Source organism: Halichoerus grypus, chromosome 7 (assembly GCF_964656455.1).
Source record: "Halichoerus grypus chromosome 7, mHalGry1.hap1.1, whole genome shotgun sequence".
In the NCBI taxonomy this organism is placed as follows: domain Eukaryota; kingdom Metazoa; phylum Chordata; class Mammalia; order Carnivora; family Phocidae; genus Halichoerus; species Halichoerus grypus.
Genome location: NC_135718.1, coordinates 149,255,259 through 149,273,689, shown reverse-complemented (window position 1 = coordinate 149,273,689; position 18,431 = coordinate 149,255,259). Strand labels below are relative to the sequence as shown.

Sequence of the window (18,431 nt, the reverse complement as noted above, 5' to 3'; positions counted from 1 at the left end):
TGGAATGGTTAATTCATCCCAAGGAAGATACTAATAGATGTTTTCATCATTAGAACTATTTACAGGAAAATCCAAATGGAGAAGTTAAGGCAACTTGCTCCATTTCTGTGTGGCGTGGTAATGGCAAAAGCACTGGACTAGGAATCTAGGGTTCTAGACTCCATTCTGTTGTTGACGGGCCATAGGCAGGTCACACCTACCTGAGCACTAGCTCATTAAGAAATAGAGAGTCAGAGTAGGTGATTTTATTCTATTCTTTCAGAGTATCTCTGCTCATTTCTTCGATCACAACATTTCTACACCCACTGCTGCTGTTTCTTCGGCCAAACATAAATTCTCAACAGTAGTCCTGTAGTTGCCATCCAGAAAGCAGAGGAGGGTATCAAAGACAGTCGGAGGGTTACAATGCAGGGCCTAAGCAAGACATTAAAATTCAAATAGCAAATATGTTCCCAGAATGGCAATGAGGCTTTTCCAACCTATGAGGTCTTTTAATTCAGGGGCTAGTGACCAGTGAAGCTCCATTTTCCACCTACGACTGAGCCAGAGGAAATGTGAGTGAACTACCACCAGGGACCTGACCTAGTTACAAATATGTACATTCCATTTTTGAAGGATGTTGAACACACCAAGGTGCTCCAGATGACTGTTGTGGGATCTTTGTTTCTTATCACCCTCTTAGTATATGTGCTGCCGAAGCGAGCACTCTTATGACCCTTTTAAAAGCCATACAAATATCCTGGTGAAAGAGTCAGGGCCGCAGGCAAGAGGATGCAAGCTACTTTCCAAAAGACCTTCTTTTCTTATCTCAGAAAATATCCCTAAGGAAGATTCCATGCCCTCATCAGAAGGGCTTGACCTAAACTGAACTTCATTAAGACAGATTATTAAGTCTTGTGTCTCTGGCTAAAACATGCTAATACACGGCCCCTGAAATGAGATTTCTAAAGAGAAAGATGAAATTGTTTTGGAATGTGTGTGAGTTCAGGTTTCTCAACTAAACCTGTTGGAAGGAGTGGATGGGCTTTAGCGCGTACCTGGGAGGAACGAGGAGGGAGGGCGTCCCCTTACCTCAGTCCAGAATAGCTTGCTTCCGGGTGGACAGACAGTGTGTTGGGGAGGGTTAGAGATGTGGGAGTGTTAAGGGCAAGGAAGGCCCCCGAGAGGATGCTGGTCCAGCCCTCACTTAACTGATGAGGCGACAGGAAATGAGGTGGCCGGGGGCACACAGTTGCAGAGAGGGGACTGGGGGAACCGCCCCGGTTTTAGAGGGTCAGACCAACGTATCACGGCCGCTGTGAAGAAGATGGAAAGGCAAGTCCAAGAGACTGCAGAGCAACTATTCACCAAGTGCGGGGCTCAGAGAAATGGGCAGATGGGAGATTTTACCAGGTTAGGTTGCCCTGTGTCCCCGTGCCACTTTTGGGTGTCAGCCTGTCCCTCACATGCCTCCTTCTCTGCCAGGTCCACTGCAACAACATGTTTGCCAAAGGTGTGAAGATTTTTAAGGAGGTGCAGTGCTACTTCCGCTCGGAGGCCAATGAGTGGGAACCGAACTCCGTGTCCTTCCCCCTCGTCCTGGACGACGTCAACCCCAGTGCTCGGTTCGTCACGGTGCCCCTCCACCACCGCATGGCCAGCGCCATCAAGTGCCAATACCACTTTGCTGACACCTGGATGATGTTCAGTGAGATCACCTTCCAATCAGGTTGGGAGCCGGGGGGCCTCCTGTGGAAGTGGGAGCAGGGTGGTGAAGGAGGCAGGTGCATGCTGGAGCTGCTCATTGGCGGGTATCTGAGGAAGAGGGCTGCACGGTGGTTTCTCATTGGTGGATAGAGGAATCTTCCGCACGACTAGAATATTTACTGGGCTCTCACGTATTTGTTTAAAAGGCATGTAAAATAAAGGATTAAAACATGAGAGCACAATGAGTTAAAATGGTATAAATTAAGCCAGTTAAGGGGAAGCACACTATTAAAATATTTAAATGAAAATTTCTAAATATATACAAAAGTAGAGAACACTGAACCCTCGTCAGTCTCTCAGCCTTACTAACCACTGATGATGTGCCAATCTTGTTTTATCTATTTCTCCCTTTTCACTGTAGTATTTTAAGCAAATTTTGAGACATTATTTGATTTCATTACTAGAAATTTGAGAATACATCTAAGAAAATAACATCTTCTTTATAAGCATCATGCCTTATATGCATAAAGCATTATAACATCTAACACCATTTGTTAATAAGTAATTCCTTAATATTATCTAACAGGCTGTCCACATTCAAGTATCCCTCATTGTCTAATATTGTCCATACAGTTGGCTTGATCAAATTCGGATCCAAATAAGGCCCTCTTGGGGGATTTCCTTTATTATATTCCTAAGTGTCTCTTTTAATATAAAAGAGTCCTTTAAAAAAAAGTCTGTTCTGGTTTGGCTGATTGCTTTTTGTGATGTCATTTTCTAGAGCTTGTATCTTTTGTCATTCCTGTAGACTGGCAGTTATATCTACAGGCTACTTTGATTCAAGTTCAATATTTATTTTTGTCAAGAATTTTCATAGATAACGCTGTGTCCTTTTTTGTTGTTGAAAACAAGTGACATTAATTTTAATACATTTAATTTAGCTGTGTCCTTTGAACCTCATCATAGATAATGCTGTTGAACCTCATCATGGGGATGTAGTGTTAGATTCTTTCACCTTTAGTGACGCTAAGATTGATTTCTGGGCTCAGGTTATCCCCACAAACTGGTGACCACTGCTTGAATTACTTATTTCATTAGGGATTGCTAAATGGTGATTTTTCTAATTCTTGCATTCCTTCTGCATTTATCAGCTGAGTTTCTTCTGACTACATGAACTTGCTTACTCTGAGATACAGTTCACATTGGAAGGGCAGGATACATGGTTAATTTTTTTCCCTTCATCAGTTTTCAGAGTTGATGCCCTAGGAACCTTCAGTAATGTCTAATGAGTTTTGTTTTTGTTTTTCGTACTTGTTTTGCTTTTTAGTATCATTATGGACTCATTGCTTTTTTAAAATAAATTCAATATGTTTAATCAATTGCAATTATTAATTCTTTCTGATGCTCACATTGTCTTGCATTTGACCAGAGCACACACCTTTAAGCTGGCTCTGTGTTCTTTGGATCTGACCCTATCAGCCTTCGATAAATGTCTTATTTTCTGGAAGAACAAAATTACCCAAGTTCTTTTTGAGCATCTTGTTCCAGATATGAAGCCAACCATTTCCTTAAGCAGTTGTGGTTCCTTTTAGTGGAGAATGGTGCTTAGAGACCACTAACTGGACAGTAGGGATTGTGCTGAGTCCTGAAAAGTTAAAAGGCATTTAGGACATTGTCTGTACCACTGCAATGTAGATGGGGTACAAAACCCACACAGTGATTTTTCAAAAGATGCTCAAAGTGATACCAACAATAAGTGATCAAGAGAGAGGTCAGTAGAGAGTGGCTTTTTAACAGTGTCAAAAGAGTGAGCCTTGCACTGGACCTGGTCAAAAAGTATAGGTGAAAAATAAGGGAAGATAGGAGGAGAGACTAATGTCAAGGTAAAGCAAAGACCCCATGCTTCCTGATTTAACTTTTATTTTTTAAAATTTTTATTTATTTATTTTAAGATTTTATTTATTTATGAGAGAGAGAGATGAGCAGAGGGAAGGGGACAAGCAGACTCCATGCTGAGCGTGGAGCCCAGCATGGGACTTGATCCCTGACCCTGAGATCATGACCTGAGCCGAAATCAAGAGTCGGACGCCTACCTGACTGAACCACCCAGGCTCCCCTGATTTAATTTTTAAAAGAAGAAAATTTCAAGATGTTTTGCTCACTAAGATGTACTGATAAGGAAATAGAACATCTGTTTAGAAAAACAGGTTTGGCGCCTCACTGCCTTCTGTTATAAAGATTTAATTTAAGAATAAATGGATTGATTATTTTATACGAAGTATTTATTAAGAGTAGAGATTATTTAGATGTTCAAAAACAGTGTCATTACATTGTGTTAACTGGAAGACCACAGATTCCCATCCATCCTCAGGGATTCTATTCTCTTGGCAGAGTAATTAGTATACTTACCCTGTTATAACCAATTGCAGCTAAGGACTACAGTTTTTGACTCCTGGAAATCTCTTGAGTTTTAAATCTGATATCATGACAATGTTCATTTCCATTGGAGCCTGAGGACCCAACGCAGAAAAGTACATGTAGATGCTAGAAACCTCCCAATTTGCGTAATATTGCTAAGGAGAAGAAAAATTAGGACTTATGGAGAGCATGCTTCTTGAAGGGAAATGCGTATTCTAATTCTGACCTCCTTGGTTAGACAAATCAGAGGGGAGAATGAGTTGCCAACGTCAATCTAGCAAATATGCTTTTGGGGTCTAGTTTTAGAAGCTTGTACATCACAGTAAAGGACACCCCAGTATCAGTAATCTACTTATAAGGGTGAAGGCTTGATTTATAAATTAAAGGGCTAGGTCAATGAGCATAGTGAAAACAACTTAATTTCCTTGAAAGAAAGAGCCTCTTAGCACTATGTCTGTCCCATGCCTGCTTACCCATCATGTTCTCTCTACATTTTACTGAATTTGAGTCTGACTTCCTGTGCATGCTTTATGATAATGCATGGTCACAGCCCACTGAGCCACTGTTTCTTAAACTTTTTTTGTACCATGACACCTAGTATCATTTAAACAAACATTTTACAAAAGAAGAGTTGCCCTTACTGTCTAGATGAATGGTGATTTTTAAAATTTAGAATATTATATGACTTTATTTTTAAGAAAGGCTGATGGCAACCTACTAAATTGATTTCACAATGTGCTAGGTCACAATCTACCTCCAGAAAAACCACAACTTAGCTGTCTTCTCCCTGGCTCTGACTCATGCTTGTTTTGTAACAGATGCTGCAATGTACAACAACTCTGGGGCCCTGCCCACCTCACCTGTGGCACCCACAACCTATGGTATGTGTGATTTCTAGTTATAAAAGTTAAAGTTGAAGAGGCCTTCTAGAGGATGAAGAAGGGTGGAAATTTGCAAGAGCCTGACTGTCTGTGTAAGAGGCTTTATACCAGCTGGCTTTGGATGAAGGGGTTTCTGGAAAGGTAGGCTCCGAAGTAAAGGGCCCAAACTCACTCTCCTCACTGCTGGTTCATGTGACTCTTCAGCTAAAGCAGAGTCTGGAGTTGTTCCAATTGCTTCATGGAAGTTTGGGTAGCTTGGAACAGAAACAAGGAAAGGGACATTTCTAGGTAAGACCCATAGTGGGGATCTCAATGAATGGGTGGAAGTCCATTAAACAAAATGGTAGTCTCTCTAATTGGAGATATATGCTAAAGTGTATCCAGGGCTTCAGATGGTCACTGGCCATACGAGTCAGCAATCTGGGAAACACATATGATCAAGTGTCTCCAAAGGGACTCTTCACCTATTTTTCATGAGGTGTGATTATGAGCCAGTAGATCTAGGCTGTGGTAATAAAGGAACAAAATTTGGGGACCAAAGGAAAACCTCTCCATTATCCAGTCTGATACATGTGGAGGAGGAGGCTATGGTCCCAAGGAGGAGGTGTGTACAATGGAGGAGCAAAGTCATACCAGAGTAGCAAGACCGAAACTAAGCAGAAGTGTTAAGGTGGCATCTTGCAGAATTATCCTGAAGGAAAAGGTTCTACCTTTCTGTCTCTGGCCCAGTACCTCATGCTTTTCCTTGCCCCGTGAGATGATGGTGTTCTCCATCTTTCTCTTCCTGGTCGCAGATCCAATGCTTAAAGTCGATGACAGCAATACCCGGATCCTGATTGGCTGCTTGGTGGCCATCATCTTCATCCTCCTGGCCATCATTGTCATCATCCTCTGGAGACAGTTCTGGCAGAAAATGCTGGAGAAGGTGAGGAAGTGCAGAGCAGTCATGGGATAGGAACCTGCTCCATTTGCCTCGCCTAAGCCATTGTTACCCCAGGAGAAAAGGCAAACTGTAAGAACTTATAAATGCTTAGAGTGTTAACCGAGGCCACTGAGAAGCCTGGGAGTGGTGAAGCTTGGTGCTGAAGGGAGTCAGAAAAGAATAAGCTAAGTCCATTTTCTCATGTTTGGAATGGGGATTTTGGAACCTCCCTAGAAAACCCAGAAAACTCTTCCTAATACATTGAATTTCAACTCAAGCATCTCCCTTGAAGGTTTTGATCCACTGGGTTTGGAGGGGAGTGCAGGCATCTGTATTTTTTAAAAAAATTAACAGATGCACAACTGCTACCTACCTAAAATTTCTGATAATGCTGTTCCTTTTCTTCTGTTATTTACACACGTGCATGTGTGGTGCAGAAAAACATTCAGCCTCGTTAATATCCAAGCCAAGTTTTTCATAGTCCTATTTCTACTTCTTTATGTACTTGAAAGTTATGCTTATGCCTCCTTCTGGGTCCCTCCTCAGATTTGCTTTGTCCAATCTAACTTACTTGAATAAGATTTTACACATTTGTCTAACATTTGACAACCTGCAAGGCCTTTTTTCATGTGTATTATTTTACTTGAACCTCATTGAATAACAGTGAGCTGGGCTTAATAGTTATATTTAACTCTTTTTCTGTTGAGAAAATGTGATTTGCTCAAGATCATACAACTGATATCCTATTTTCTATGCTCATTCCAATTGTCAGTCTTGAAATTTGTCAACTTCCAAATATATATATCCCAGCAAAGATGGAATATCTATGACTTTTCTTGGTTTCTTAGGCTAGATAACAACTCTCTGGGCACTTCTGCTAAGTATCTGATGCTCTTGGGGTCTGCTGATGATTAAGTGTTTCTATAGTCGGCCATGGACATCTTCACTGATCAATGAGTTCAAATGGATGTGGACTGAGAGGTTATAAAAGCTCTGAGCTGTGAGGCATTTCAAGACCTTTCTTCTAGAATGCCGGAACACACTAGGTGTCTAAATTCAGGGTGAGGGGCAACAAAGGGTGCTGGTGGTAGTAGAAGCTGGTGGACTGCAGGTTCATGGGATGGCTTGAAGCTGAGGTGTGTCTTATTGAGTATTTTGTTATGACTGCGTTTTAACTGGGAAGAGGGAATCTGCGTTCTATACTCTATGAACTATTTTTCTCTTTATTGGAGCCAGAATTTGCCACACTTCTCTCGGTCTTTCTTGGGAGTCTAATTGGAATATGTCCACGGACTGGAAGAGGAGTGTTGGATTGGAGACCCTTCAAGTAAAAGGGAGAGCAACAATTTTGCCCTGAAATATTTAACTTGGTCCTTCAAGAAATTCTTTCTACCCTGTATATCCTAGTAAGACAACTCCAGATGCTCTGGAATGACACAGGACTTTTTCCTGGTGACAGATTTGTGTGTATGTTTTGTGTCTGTGTGTGTGTATAAAACCCTTAAGCATATACATGTATTCCAAGAAACATTATTCAAAATAGCTTTAGACTAACCATTATTTGTAGGATCCTTTTGGCAGTGTCCTTAACATTTTTTCTTTGAGAGAGTTAACCCATTTTTATTGAGTACCTACTATGTGCTGGGTTCCATGCTCAGTATTGGAGGTGTTATTGCAATAAAGGACTTTTCAGTCCAGGGGATGAAGCAGACATCTAAGTCTCTCCGTTGAGCACCCAAAGTGTGTTTGTTGGAGTGGGACATTTTACGTGTTCAAATCCAAATAGTCACATATATTCATTTTCCTTTGGAAGGAACAGGCAGGTCACATTGGATAGGATGCCAAAACAATTTGTTATTTTATTCTTTTTCTTCTTTTATTGGGTGTAATTCACCTCAGTATCCCCAGGGATTTCCTTTCCCATTTTATAGCCATTTTATTTTTGGTTAGTAAAAATGCAGGATTGAGGGCATATTACCCTAACCTACAGTGCCAGAGTGATCAGGTAGACTACTGACCCATCATGTTACAGCACATTTGTTGAGTGAATGAGCATTTTAATGTGTCTACACAAAATCAAACCAATTAAGGGATAAGTCTGCAAAAAGCCACTACTTAATAGAACATTGAAAACTCTGCAGGATTGAGATCTTTGATTGGCTACTGATAGGTTCTCATAGTGTCATGTAAATAATGCTTATACATGCTTCAATGAAAGTTAATGAATGTTGGTAGCACAGAAGTTAGGGGGTCAAACTCTGCCTTGAAGCAATCAATGAAGGATTATTCTAAGTTTCTATGACCCAGGCATTTGTGGAGCCAGACTGCATCCCTGTCACTTGTGCTTGCAGAGTTGAAGAGTAATAGAGAGGTATTTCACCTGAGTGGAAGAGCTGGGTCTCAGAAGAGGAGGAAGCCATGATCCCCTTTGTGCTAACATGCCTTCCCCATCCTTCTCATTCAGGCTTCCCGGAGGATGCTGGATGATGAAATGACAGTCAGCCTTTCTCTGCCCAGTGAGTCCAGCATGTTCAACAACAACCGCTCCTCATCGCCAAGTGAGCAGGAGTCCAATTCCACTTACGATCGCATCTTTCCCCTTCGCCCTGACTACCAGGAGCCATCGAGGCTGATACGAAAACTCCCAGAGTTTGCTCCAGGGGAGGAAGAGTCAGGTGAGGATGACACAGTGGCAGAGAATGAAGGGAGATGTCTTGACAGGCACTATGAAGGTGTGACACTTGGCTCCTACTCAACCAAATCTGGTTTTCATCGAGAGAAGTCCACATTTCCCTGAGAAGTCCACACTGTCTTTCTAGATTGATCTACCATGGCTCCTATCCTAATCTGAGTGCTTCTCAGGTGTTTAATCACATAGTAGGTGTTTAAAGGGACCCTCAGGTCAGAAGAGAAAGAAAATAAATAAAGGGTGTCACTAAAGTGTTAACGCCAGAACCTAAGCAGTCCAACTAGTCTGGTCTCCTCATTTTCCATAGGAAGAAGATGAGGAGGCCCAGATAGGCTATTCACCCAATACCAAACATCATTAGCAGTAAGTTCAGGACTAGCATTTCACCTGGAGAAAACAAATTAATGAAGCTAAAGACATCCTGGAATTCCCAGTTTTCTAGTCCTCAAGATAACTGAGTTTATCTAATTTTTGTTTATTTCTCTTTGGTGGAAATTTATTAGAATAATATAAGATCTTCTATGACAGCAAATATTTCTTGCCTTTCTTCAAGAAAAGCATTGCTTTGGTAAAGCAGTGCCAATTGATTCACATCCAGTGTTTTTTTTAAAAAGTGCTGCAGAATGACATCAGAAGGGACTCTGGGGTCATCACTGAGGCTCAGAGCAGCTTTTCCAGAAGGTCAGCAACTGAAGAGTGACCAAAGTCAGTAGAAGAATTTGTGTTCAGGGGAGAGCCAGATGGAGAAGTAGACAGGACTGACTGGGAGCGCATAGGCTTTTCAAGGGCTCTTCTCAAAGGAAGAGAGGAAACTCACATGTATTTATCACTCAGTGGATAGCAAACATCGAAGGAGCACATTGAACTCAGGGAATTTTACAGAGATAGCGAGAATAAAGGATGTAAACTAATTTATTTCCTAGGCTGAACTAAAGTAATTTACCTATTTTCTAAAGTCTTAAAACATTTCCCCTCTCATATTTTAATTTTTTTAAGGAAGGATGTATCTTAAACTAGATCATCAGAAAGTTATTTAATCCTTAAAATAGGTTATTAAATCAATGACGGTGTCTTAAAATTATAGAAATACGCGATTAAGTCTTCCAACTTCCTGCCCTTATATAACATAAACTGTCCTCTAGCTTCACCACAATTCCCCTAAGATTAGCCAAGGAGGTTGTTAATGATCACGTAGTTTAAGAAGAAGAAGAGAGAAAATGATGTTCCACATTCCGAAGGCCACAAGAAAGGGTCTCTAGAGGGACCCTTCTCTGAGTGAGAATGGCATGGAGTAGCATAGGCTGTCTTCAGGGCATTCCTGGCCTTCCTCTCAGATTTTCTTCCTGGAAGGATCTCCAAAGATGCCCTTTGGAGTCGGGCTCATTGCGGGTGTCTTCCCAGGCTGCAGTGGCGTTGTGAAGCCGGCCCAGACCAGCGGGCCCGAGGGAGCACCCCACTACGCAGAGGCTGACATTGTGAACCTGCAGGGGGTGACTGGAGGCAACACCTACTCAGTGCCTGCTGTTACCATGGACCTGCTTTCAGGGAAAGATGTGGCTGTGGAAGAGTTCCCCAGGAAACTCCTAACGTTCAAGGAGAAGCTGGGAGAAGGCCAGTTCGGGGAGGTGAGTTGAATCTTTTTTTGGGGTCTCCAGTTCTTGGTATCCCAAAGATAGTGGTTGAATAAAAATAGCCAGGAGAGCAGAAAAGTGCCCCTTCCAAAGTGGATTCATACCAGAATGTCTCCTTCACTCATCTCTCCTTTCCTTGCCCTCTAGAAGGCTGGGATTGGGTCCACTCATCTTTGTGAAAGAGCTCACAAAGCTTCCTGGGTCTTCTGATTTCTGTATAGTTTTTAAAGCCAGCAAGTCACTAGACTTCAGATATCCTGAAAAACATTCAGTATTTTCAAATTTTTTTTACAATAGGTTACAGAGGGTGGGGACCCGTAAGATGTGATCATCTTTGATAAACTGTCCAAGAACATCCTGCTACTTGATAGCCACTTTGTTTTCCTCTTTTCCATGGGAGTTATGTGTAAAGTGGTCAAAAACAACCTCGCCCCTGACTTGAGTCCCAGACTCAGCCACGAGGGAATGAATTGCCAACTGAGATAAGGAGGAGCACTCTTCCCAGTCGCCCTCCATGTCACAGTGACTTTGCACTCTTACATCAGTCACGTGAACCTTCTGAGAATCCAAAGCCATGATTTAAGTGGCAACAGGAGCCCTTCAACGGTGCCATCTGAACTCCAGATGAGATAGAAGAACGTGTTCTTGGTTTTCAGTGTGGGTGGTGTGCTTTGCCCTTGGGTAGGTTTGGTGTTGGTGGAAGAGTTCATGGCATCTGTTTGTGATGTCATATGTACTCATCCTGTCCCCGGGGCTGAAAACACAGGCTCATTATTCTGTTACTAATACATAGGAGTTACTTATAATGCTAACGCCATACTAAGGGATTACCTTAGAGAAGAAATGTTTTGTATGAACCAATAACTAAACTTCCTTGAATCAAAATGGGAGCATTTATGCCGAGCGACATTTTATAGTGGACTGTACTGGAGTAAAATGCTATGTTGTAGATTCATTCACAAATTTAGCGTTCTAATCAATGTATGTTTCTTTTATAAAGTAGTAACATGTCATATTAGCTGGGTAATTTACCCCTGTTTGTCTCGGCTATTTGAATTAAAGGTATGTTACATGTATCTTAATAGTCTTGATGATTTTGCTTGAGTTGTAAGAGTTAGCTTATCTCCAGGAAATGCCCAGCAAGAGTACTGAGCCATCTTCCGGAGAAACGATGATGCTGAGACTAGATGACTTTTGTCTAGGTTCATCTCTGTGAAGTGGAGGGGATGGAAAAATTCAAAGATAAAGATTTTGCCCTAGATGTCAGTGCCAACCAGCCTGTCCTGGTGGCCGTGAAAATGCTCCGAGCAGATGCCAACAAGAATGCCAGGTCTGTGGTCTGCATTTTGAATTTTCCTTTATGTATTTCACCTTCAGGATCGGGAATACTTCCGGAAACCTTTGAGCAATTTTTTTTCTTTTGAGATGGGAAGGTCTGTGAGCTGCCTCACCTTTCACTGTTGTGCTCTCTTTTTCTGATGGGCCTGCAGGCCTCATATCTCTTCTCTGTCTCTGGCAAATGCAGGTGTCCACTTTCCATTGAATTAGCGGGTTGACTTCTGAACTCCCTTTGCACAGAGCCTGAATATGTGCTCCTTCGACCATGATGAACAGACGTACTCCCGAATGTCATTACCGCCTCTTGGCTGACTTCCACGTTCACACACAACTTTCTTGCTAAGTCTCCTCCCTTCTCCTTTATTCCTTTTACTTTCTCATTCCTTTGTTTTCTCTTTTATGCTCCTTTTCTTCTATGTCCAGCAACCCCCCAAATGAGAAGCTACCTCTACTTGGAAAAGTATCCATGGACCTCAAAGCAAAAGGATCCTACAGTCCTTTAGCAGTGTCCCAAACTGGCTAATAGTCTCTTGGATCCTTTTCTACATAAATTGCAGTTTCCAGCCATACTCCATTGTCTGACAGCCTTTCCATTACAGTAATGGTGAGTTAATCCTCACCCAGAGAGGCATGCTGTTTGAAAGCTGGTTGTCTGTGTCTCAGAAAAGTCTGCACATCTGGGTAACGTATGTGTTTTCCCATTTGTGTTGACTTGATTTGTCTCACTGATATTCAAAGTGAGAGAATGCTTATTAGTCCTCTTCCCCAAATTATTGGAAATGCCAAGAATGGTAGAGTTTCATTAAAAGTCTTGCAAAAACTATGATGTATTGTATGGTGACTATCATAACATAATAAAATAAAATAAAATTTAAAAAATAGATAAATTAATTAATTAAAAAAAAAAGTCTTACAGTAGACAGGATGTGAAGAAGAAAGAAAGGTGAGGGGACAGAACTGGAATTTTAACTGTGAGAACCTCAATCTTAAAGACATTAGTATGCATGAAAAATGACATCCTCTGGGTCCCTTAGAGAGAGGGAATATTCTTAATACTAACCTTAGCACACAATTGGAGAGAGTAGCAAGAAGAAAAAAAAACATAGGATATAACAAAGCCTTTGCCCATTGTTTTGGTTGGTGAGGTTTGGTGTCCCTCCACCTGTGCCCACTGCAATTTAGCAGTGAAGGATGGCCTAGACTCTGGTCTCCACAAGCTGTGGAAACCCCTGGTTTTGAGTGGAGGGGGAATAAAAGAGGGGGTGTGTCACATCAGGACTGCATTGATTTCAAAGGTTTTATATTGACACAATATGACTCCCAGTCCAGGGTTCTTAGAAAACTCACAGGGGATTCATAACTCATCTGCTCTGATAGTTTTAAGAATGTGGGCTGGTGGTCTCACTGACCCAAATATTGTTCCTGGGCAGGTGAGAGCACATTTTGAGACTCAAGGGTGGGGTACTCAAACAGTTCCAGTCTTGGTCAAGTGAATACTGTTTTTGAAATGACTCCACATTACTACCATGAGATTTAAACAGCTCTATTTTGAACAGGTTGCTCAGTGTGTGTTTTGAGTGACTGCTGGTGTGTCCTGTACTACAAACAGCCAGTATGAGAAAAATAAAGACTTACCAGACAAACCAAAGGATCATTATTCACTTTATAAAAGATTTCTTTGCTTTATTAGTAGAGTGAGTCCATGGCTTTTAAAAAGGTAAATACCCCAGTGCACTTAAGATATGATTTCCAGGGAAAGATTTCATTTTGCAGACTAGTTTTTAGCAGCATATATTTGATTCGGCAAATGGTAATCACTTTCTATGTGGTGAGCCTTTTGTTGGATTCTAGGGATGCAAATGTGAGCAGGTCATGGTTCATGTTCTCAAAAAGATTATAGTTGCATAAGGGTGCATACTATTCCGGGATGTATAGAATAAGATAGTTTCTAGGTACCAACTTCTCTGTCCTCTCAAAGGTTATCCCAAGGGAAACAAGACTCGGGATAATGGGTAGGACTAGGCTTTGCTGTGTCTTCTTCCCCCTCTTGTCTCTAACCCTGGCAACCTCTGGGTTTACCTATGTCTGTGTCCTCCAAAGGAATGATTTTCTTAAGGAGATAAAGATCATGTCCCGGCTCAAGGACCCAAACATCATCCGCCTCTTAGCCGTGTGCATCACCGACGACCCTCTGTGCATGATCACTGAGTACATGGAGAATGGAGATCTCAATCAGTTTCTTTCCCGCCATGAACCCCCCAGTTCTGCCTCCAGCAACGCACCCACTGTCAGGTAAATAAGCCAGGTCTCCCATCTCTTCCCTGTGTTCATGAGATTAACCTGGGCTCTGAAGATGGGGAGCAGCAAATGTTAAAGTTCCTCAGTGTTCTGGCATGGCGGGGAGGCTAGTATGCAGGAAATAATGGTGCCGCTGCCTTTTGGGGGAAAGCAAAGAGATTCACTGAGAACAGAGAAGGGATGTTGAGGCTGAAACTCCAGTTTGTTGGGACCACCTGTAGAAAGCGTTCCTCTCACGGCTTCCTCTTCCCATAGGCCACTTTCTTCCTTTTTATTCCCTCAGTTATGCCAACCTGAAGTTTATGGCTACCCAGATTGCCTCCGGCATGAAGTACCTTTCCTCCCTTAATTTTGTCCACCGAGATCTGGCCACACGAAACTGCTTAGTGGGTAAGAACTATACCATCAAGATAGCTGACTTTGGAATGAGCAGAAACCTGTACAGTGGTGACTACTACCGGATCCAGGGCCGGGCAGTGCTCCCCATCCGCTGGATGTCTTGGGAGAGCATCTTGCTGGTGAGTTCCTCACGGGTTTTTTTTGTTTGTTTGTTTAAGATTTTATGTATTTATTTGAGAGAGAGAACAGAGTGAGAGAGAGAGAGAGGAAGCATGAGTAGGGGGAGGGGCAGAGGGAGAGGGAGAAGCAGACTCCCTGCCGAGCAAGGAGCCTGATGCGGGACTTGATCCCAGGAACCTGGGATCATGACCTGAGCCGAAGGCAGACGCCTCACTGACTGAGCCACCCAGGAACCCCAGAGTTGCTCACATTTTTAAGCCCTATCTCAGCAACTGACGTGTAGGCAGGTGCACGTGGCCCATAGGGACAAACCTGAGACAGTAGGAAGCAAACAACAGATGCTGATATTTTCTCTGACTTGAGATAATTTACTTGGTGTATTAATTATTATTATTTTTTAACACTTGCCTATTTCTGCTGATAAAATGTAACATTCTCACTACAGGAAATTTGGGGACAAGGTTAAAAATGCACCTATCATCATAAGGGATTTAGGATCATTTTTTTTCTCTCTACCCTTTTCGACCTACTGATTGGTCTTCATTAATCAAGGATATTAAAAACCTTATCACTTAAATGATATCCACACAAAATATTTTTCTTCTGTATTAACTTTATAACCATGTTTCTAATGAAGTATTTAGACTGATGTCTATATGTTTATTTTAATGATTATCACTGTTTACTTTTTATTTTAAGTTCATCATTCTTTGCTTTATAATTTTTATTCAATTCTTGGTATTCTGGACCACAAGCGAATAATTTTTTTCCAAATGTCTCTCTTGGAGGTATATTTTCTGACCATGCATGTTTGAGACATTTTATTGTTGATTTTACACCACTTGGCTGATTTATGGAATTATTAGACTTTAAACATTTACTTCCTACAATGCTGTGTACATGTAATTTTGTCTTTTGTCATTTAGTATTGCAGAGAAAAGCCTGAGAGCAATCTAGCTTTGTTCATTTATAGTTGATCTGTTTATCTCTTGTTCATATTCTTAAAGGATTCATTAAATTTGAAATGAAAAAATATATATAGTCATTCCCGTTCTCTCACCCAGATAACCATTATTAGTATTTTGGCATATTTCCTTTGAGGGTTGTTTTCTATACACACATTTCTGTGTATGTGTGTATGAGTGTATATACAGTAGTCTCCCCCTTATTTGCAGGGGATATGTTCCAGGACCCCCAGTGGATGCCTAAAACTGCAGACAGCTCTGAACCCTATACATGCTATGCTTTTTCCCATACATACATATCTATGATAAAGGTATATATATTTTAATATTTTAATATAGAAATCAGGCACAGTAAGAGATTAAAAACAGTAACTAATAATAAAATAGAACCATCAGAACAATATACTGTCAAAGGTATGTAAGTATGGTTTCTCTCTCTCTCCAAAATATTGCACTGCACTCACCCTTCCTTTTGTGGCGATAAAAGATGCTGCAGTGCCTACATGACGAGGTGGAGTGGGTGCATTGCAAGGCACTGTGATGTAGCGTTAGGCTACTACTGACCTTCTGATGATCCATCAGAAGGCGGATGCTCTGCTTCTGGACCGCTGTTGACTGTGGGTAACTGAGATCGTGGAAAGGGGGACTGCAGATAAGGGGGACTGCTGGGTACAGATAATTACATTCCATAACCAGGACGATGCTATGCGCATATAATTCTATATCACTAGCATTTCCTATGTCATTAAATATTCTTCAAAAACATGGTTTTAATGGCTGCGTAATAGTCCAGTGTATGTATTTATCCAATAATTTAATAACATCTCTGCAATTTGATATGTAAGTGCTTTCCAGTTTCCCACGATTACGACTGATGCTGTGATATACCCCAGTTTACATAAATCCTCACAAGGATCTTTATCACCTCTGTATGTGAAGCACATATTTTACCCGTCTCTAATGTGATTAGTGAGCATTGGTCCCATTAAAGGTATTGTATAGTGTTGTGAAAGAGGATTAGTGTGAGATTCACAGGATCCTGTTCTATATATCTCGGTTTTTTTCATTACTCATGGCCTTACTCTCTAGGTGATTTTAGTAAACCTCCCTTGTCTCACTTTTCTGATCTGAAAAAATAAGGATGAATAACAACATGTACTTGAGCGTTGTATTTATTGAGTAGGAAATGTGCACAATTTTATACGTGCCGATTACACCTGAATCCCATTGCTGTCGCATGCTGGTCTGCCCTTTCAAGACTGTGACTTCCACTGACCTGGGAAGTAAGAGTCCTGGATTCTCCCAGGGACCTCTCCTGGCACTTAAACTAGATTCCTCTACCTCTAATGTAAAAATGATTGCCTTTTCCCATTCTTATTTTGCCATTCCCATGGGCATTTTCCCAAGGCTGCCCTCCGGCCTGAAGTTTGAGCTTCTGACACTCACTGGGGGAGTCAGATAGCTTATGGCTGCACCTCTTTCAGCCCTGGGATCTCATCTGCAGGAGAAGCGGACCTAAGCTGAGAACAGGAGGGCGAGACAGTGGCCTGCAGCTTGATGTCAGAACAACTTGACTTTGTCATTTTAGATTCTCCATACACATCGTGGCACTTTTAGTGTTCCTTGCCCTGGGTAGTGGAAGGGGGTAAGTAGGTCATGTGGATCTTACCTGCTCTTGTCACTCATAGGCTATTCCGTTTTCCTCTTCTTTTCCTTGCATAAACAGGGCAAATTCACGACAGCAAGTGACGTGTGGGCCTTTGGGGTGACTCTGTGGGAGACATTCACCTTTTGCCAGGAGCAGCCCTATTCCCAGCTGTCAGATGAGCAGGTCATCGAGAATACTGGAGAGTTCTTCCGAGACCAAGGGAGGCAGGTGAGAACTGCTGGGGATGGCCAGGTCTGGATCTGGGTGCTCCAGAAGGCGAGAGGAAGAAAGTCCTGACTTAGCAGGTTAGCCTGAGCTGGGATGGGCCACCTGGATGGCAGTCTTTGGTCACTAATTATCCAGATGATGTGAAAGACCAAGAGGTACCCCAACTCCTGCCCGGCCAGCCCTACACTCTGCTTTATCCATATGGCAACCCATGGTCATTGGAGGATATGAGGGGTTAGTTACATCAGGAAATAAAATCCTCTCTCTCTCGTGTTTGCTCTATTTCTTGATCTAGACTGTGTGGTTTGTCCTCCTGGTTGAAATACATACAAACAAAAATAGAAGTTTTCAAGTGAATAAGGGATTTATTGGCAGTAGTTAATAATTTGGTTTTGACTAAATATTTAGCAGTGTTTCTAGATTTATATGCCCAGAGATGATCAGGTGCATCCTGGACTGTGGCCTCTCAGAACCTGGGAAAAGCTGGATCCCCATGCTGACAAGGATCCCAGTTCCCAGTCAGGATAGTCTAAGATTTCTTTGGCTGGCTCAGTTTGTAAAGTCCCTGTGAGATGTAGGATTTAGGGCTTGTTGATGTGGCTGGGGCACTGAATCTCCCCAGAGTGGCCCGGCCACAGCGCCCTGGAACATGGCAGCTCAAGCTGACAGCTGGGGATGAGGAGAAGGCTTTTGCAGAAAGAAAAGCTCGATTCTCTGATGGCTTAAATGGCTTAAATACATTGAAGCAAGAAAAGATAAGGGAAGGACAAGCGATAAGACAATAAGGAGGTTGAAAATGAGAGGGAGAGGTCCTGGAATTTCATTTTATCTCGACACTTTGTAGAGATTTTGGGAGCAGGGGATCCAAATTATCTATCTTGGTTATAAAAATAATTGCTTTCTTACCATGACAAAGGGCAAATTTACTCCTGTGTGCAGAGATAAGTGAGAGGACCAAGGAAAAAAATGTTTTTTCTCCTGGACTAATCTGTCATGACCCCAGGTTGACCTCGTTTCGTTTTAATTTCTAACAATCTCCAGGATTTTGTTTTTCTTATTTATTTTTGAATACTCTGCTTAAAAGGGCCCACTATTTCATCTTCACTAAATACTAGTAGTGAACCAAATATATTTTCACCAACCACCAAAAGGTCGAATAGTGAAGTTTAGTATTTGAGTGAAGCCAAGGTCAAAATCAAATATTAGTA

General features: G+C 41.8%; 1 protein-coding gene across 2 annotated transcripts in view; it reads left to right on the top strand.

Annotated features, from left to right (window-relative positions):
* DDR2 (discoidin domain receptor tyrosine kinase 2) overlaps positions 1–18,431 on the top strand; it is a 150,640-nt gene that overhangs the window by 124,652 nt on the left and 7,557 nt on the right. For both annotated transcript variants that reach the window (XM_036103481.2, XM_036103480.2), the window contains 9 exons: positions 1,465–1,708; positions 4,923–4,985; positions 5,780–5,910; positions 8,372–8,582; positions 9,998–10,221; positions 11,430–11,557; positions 13,666–13,857; positions 14,147–14,381; positions 17,074–17,223. In XM_036103481.2, coding sequence (XP_035959374.1) covers positions 1,465–1,708; positions 4,923–4,985; positions 5,780–5,910; positions 8,372–8,582; positions 9,998–10,221; positions 11,430–11,557; positions 13,666–13,857; positions 14,147–14,381; positions 17,074–17,223 — 1,578 coding nt within the window. The remainder of the gene's footprint in view (positions 1–1,464; positions 1,709–4,922; positions 4,986–5,779; positions 5,911–8,371; positions 8,583–9,997; positions 10,222–11,429; positions 11,558–13,665; positions 13,858–14,146; positions 14,382–17,073; positions 17,224–18,431) is intronic.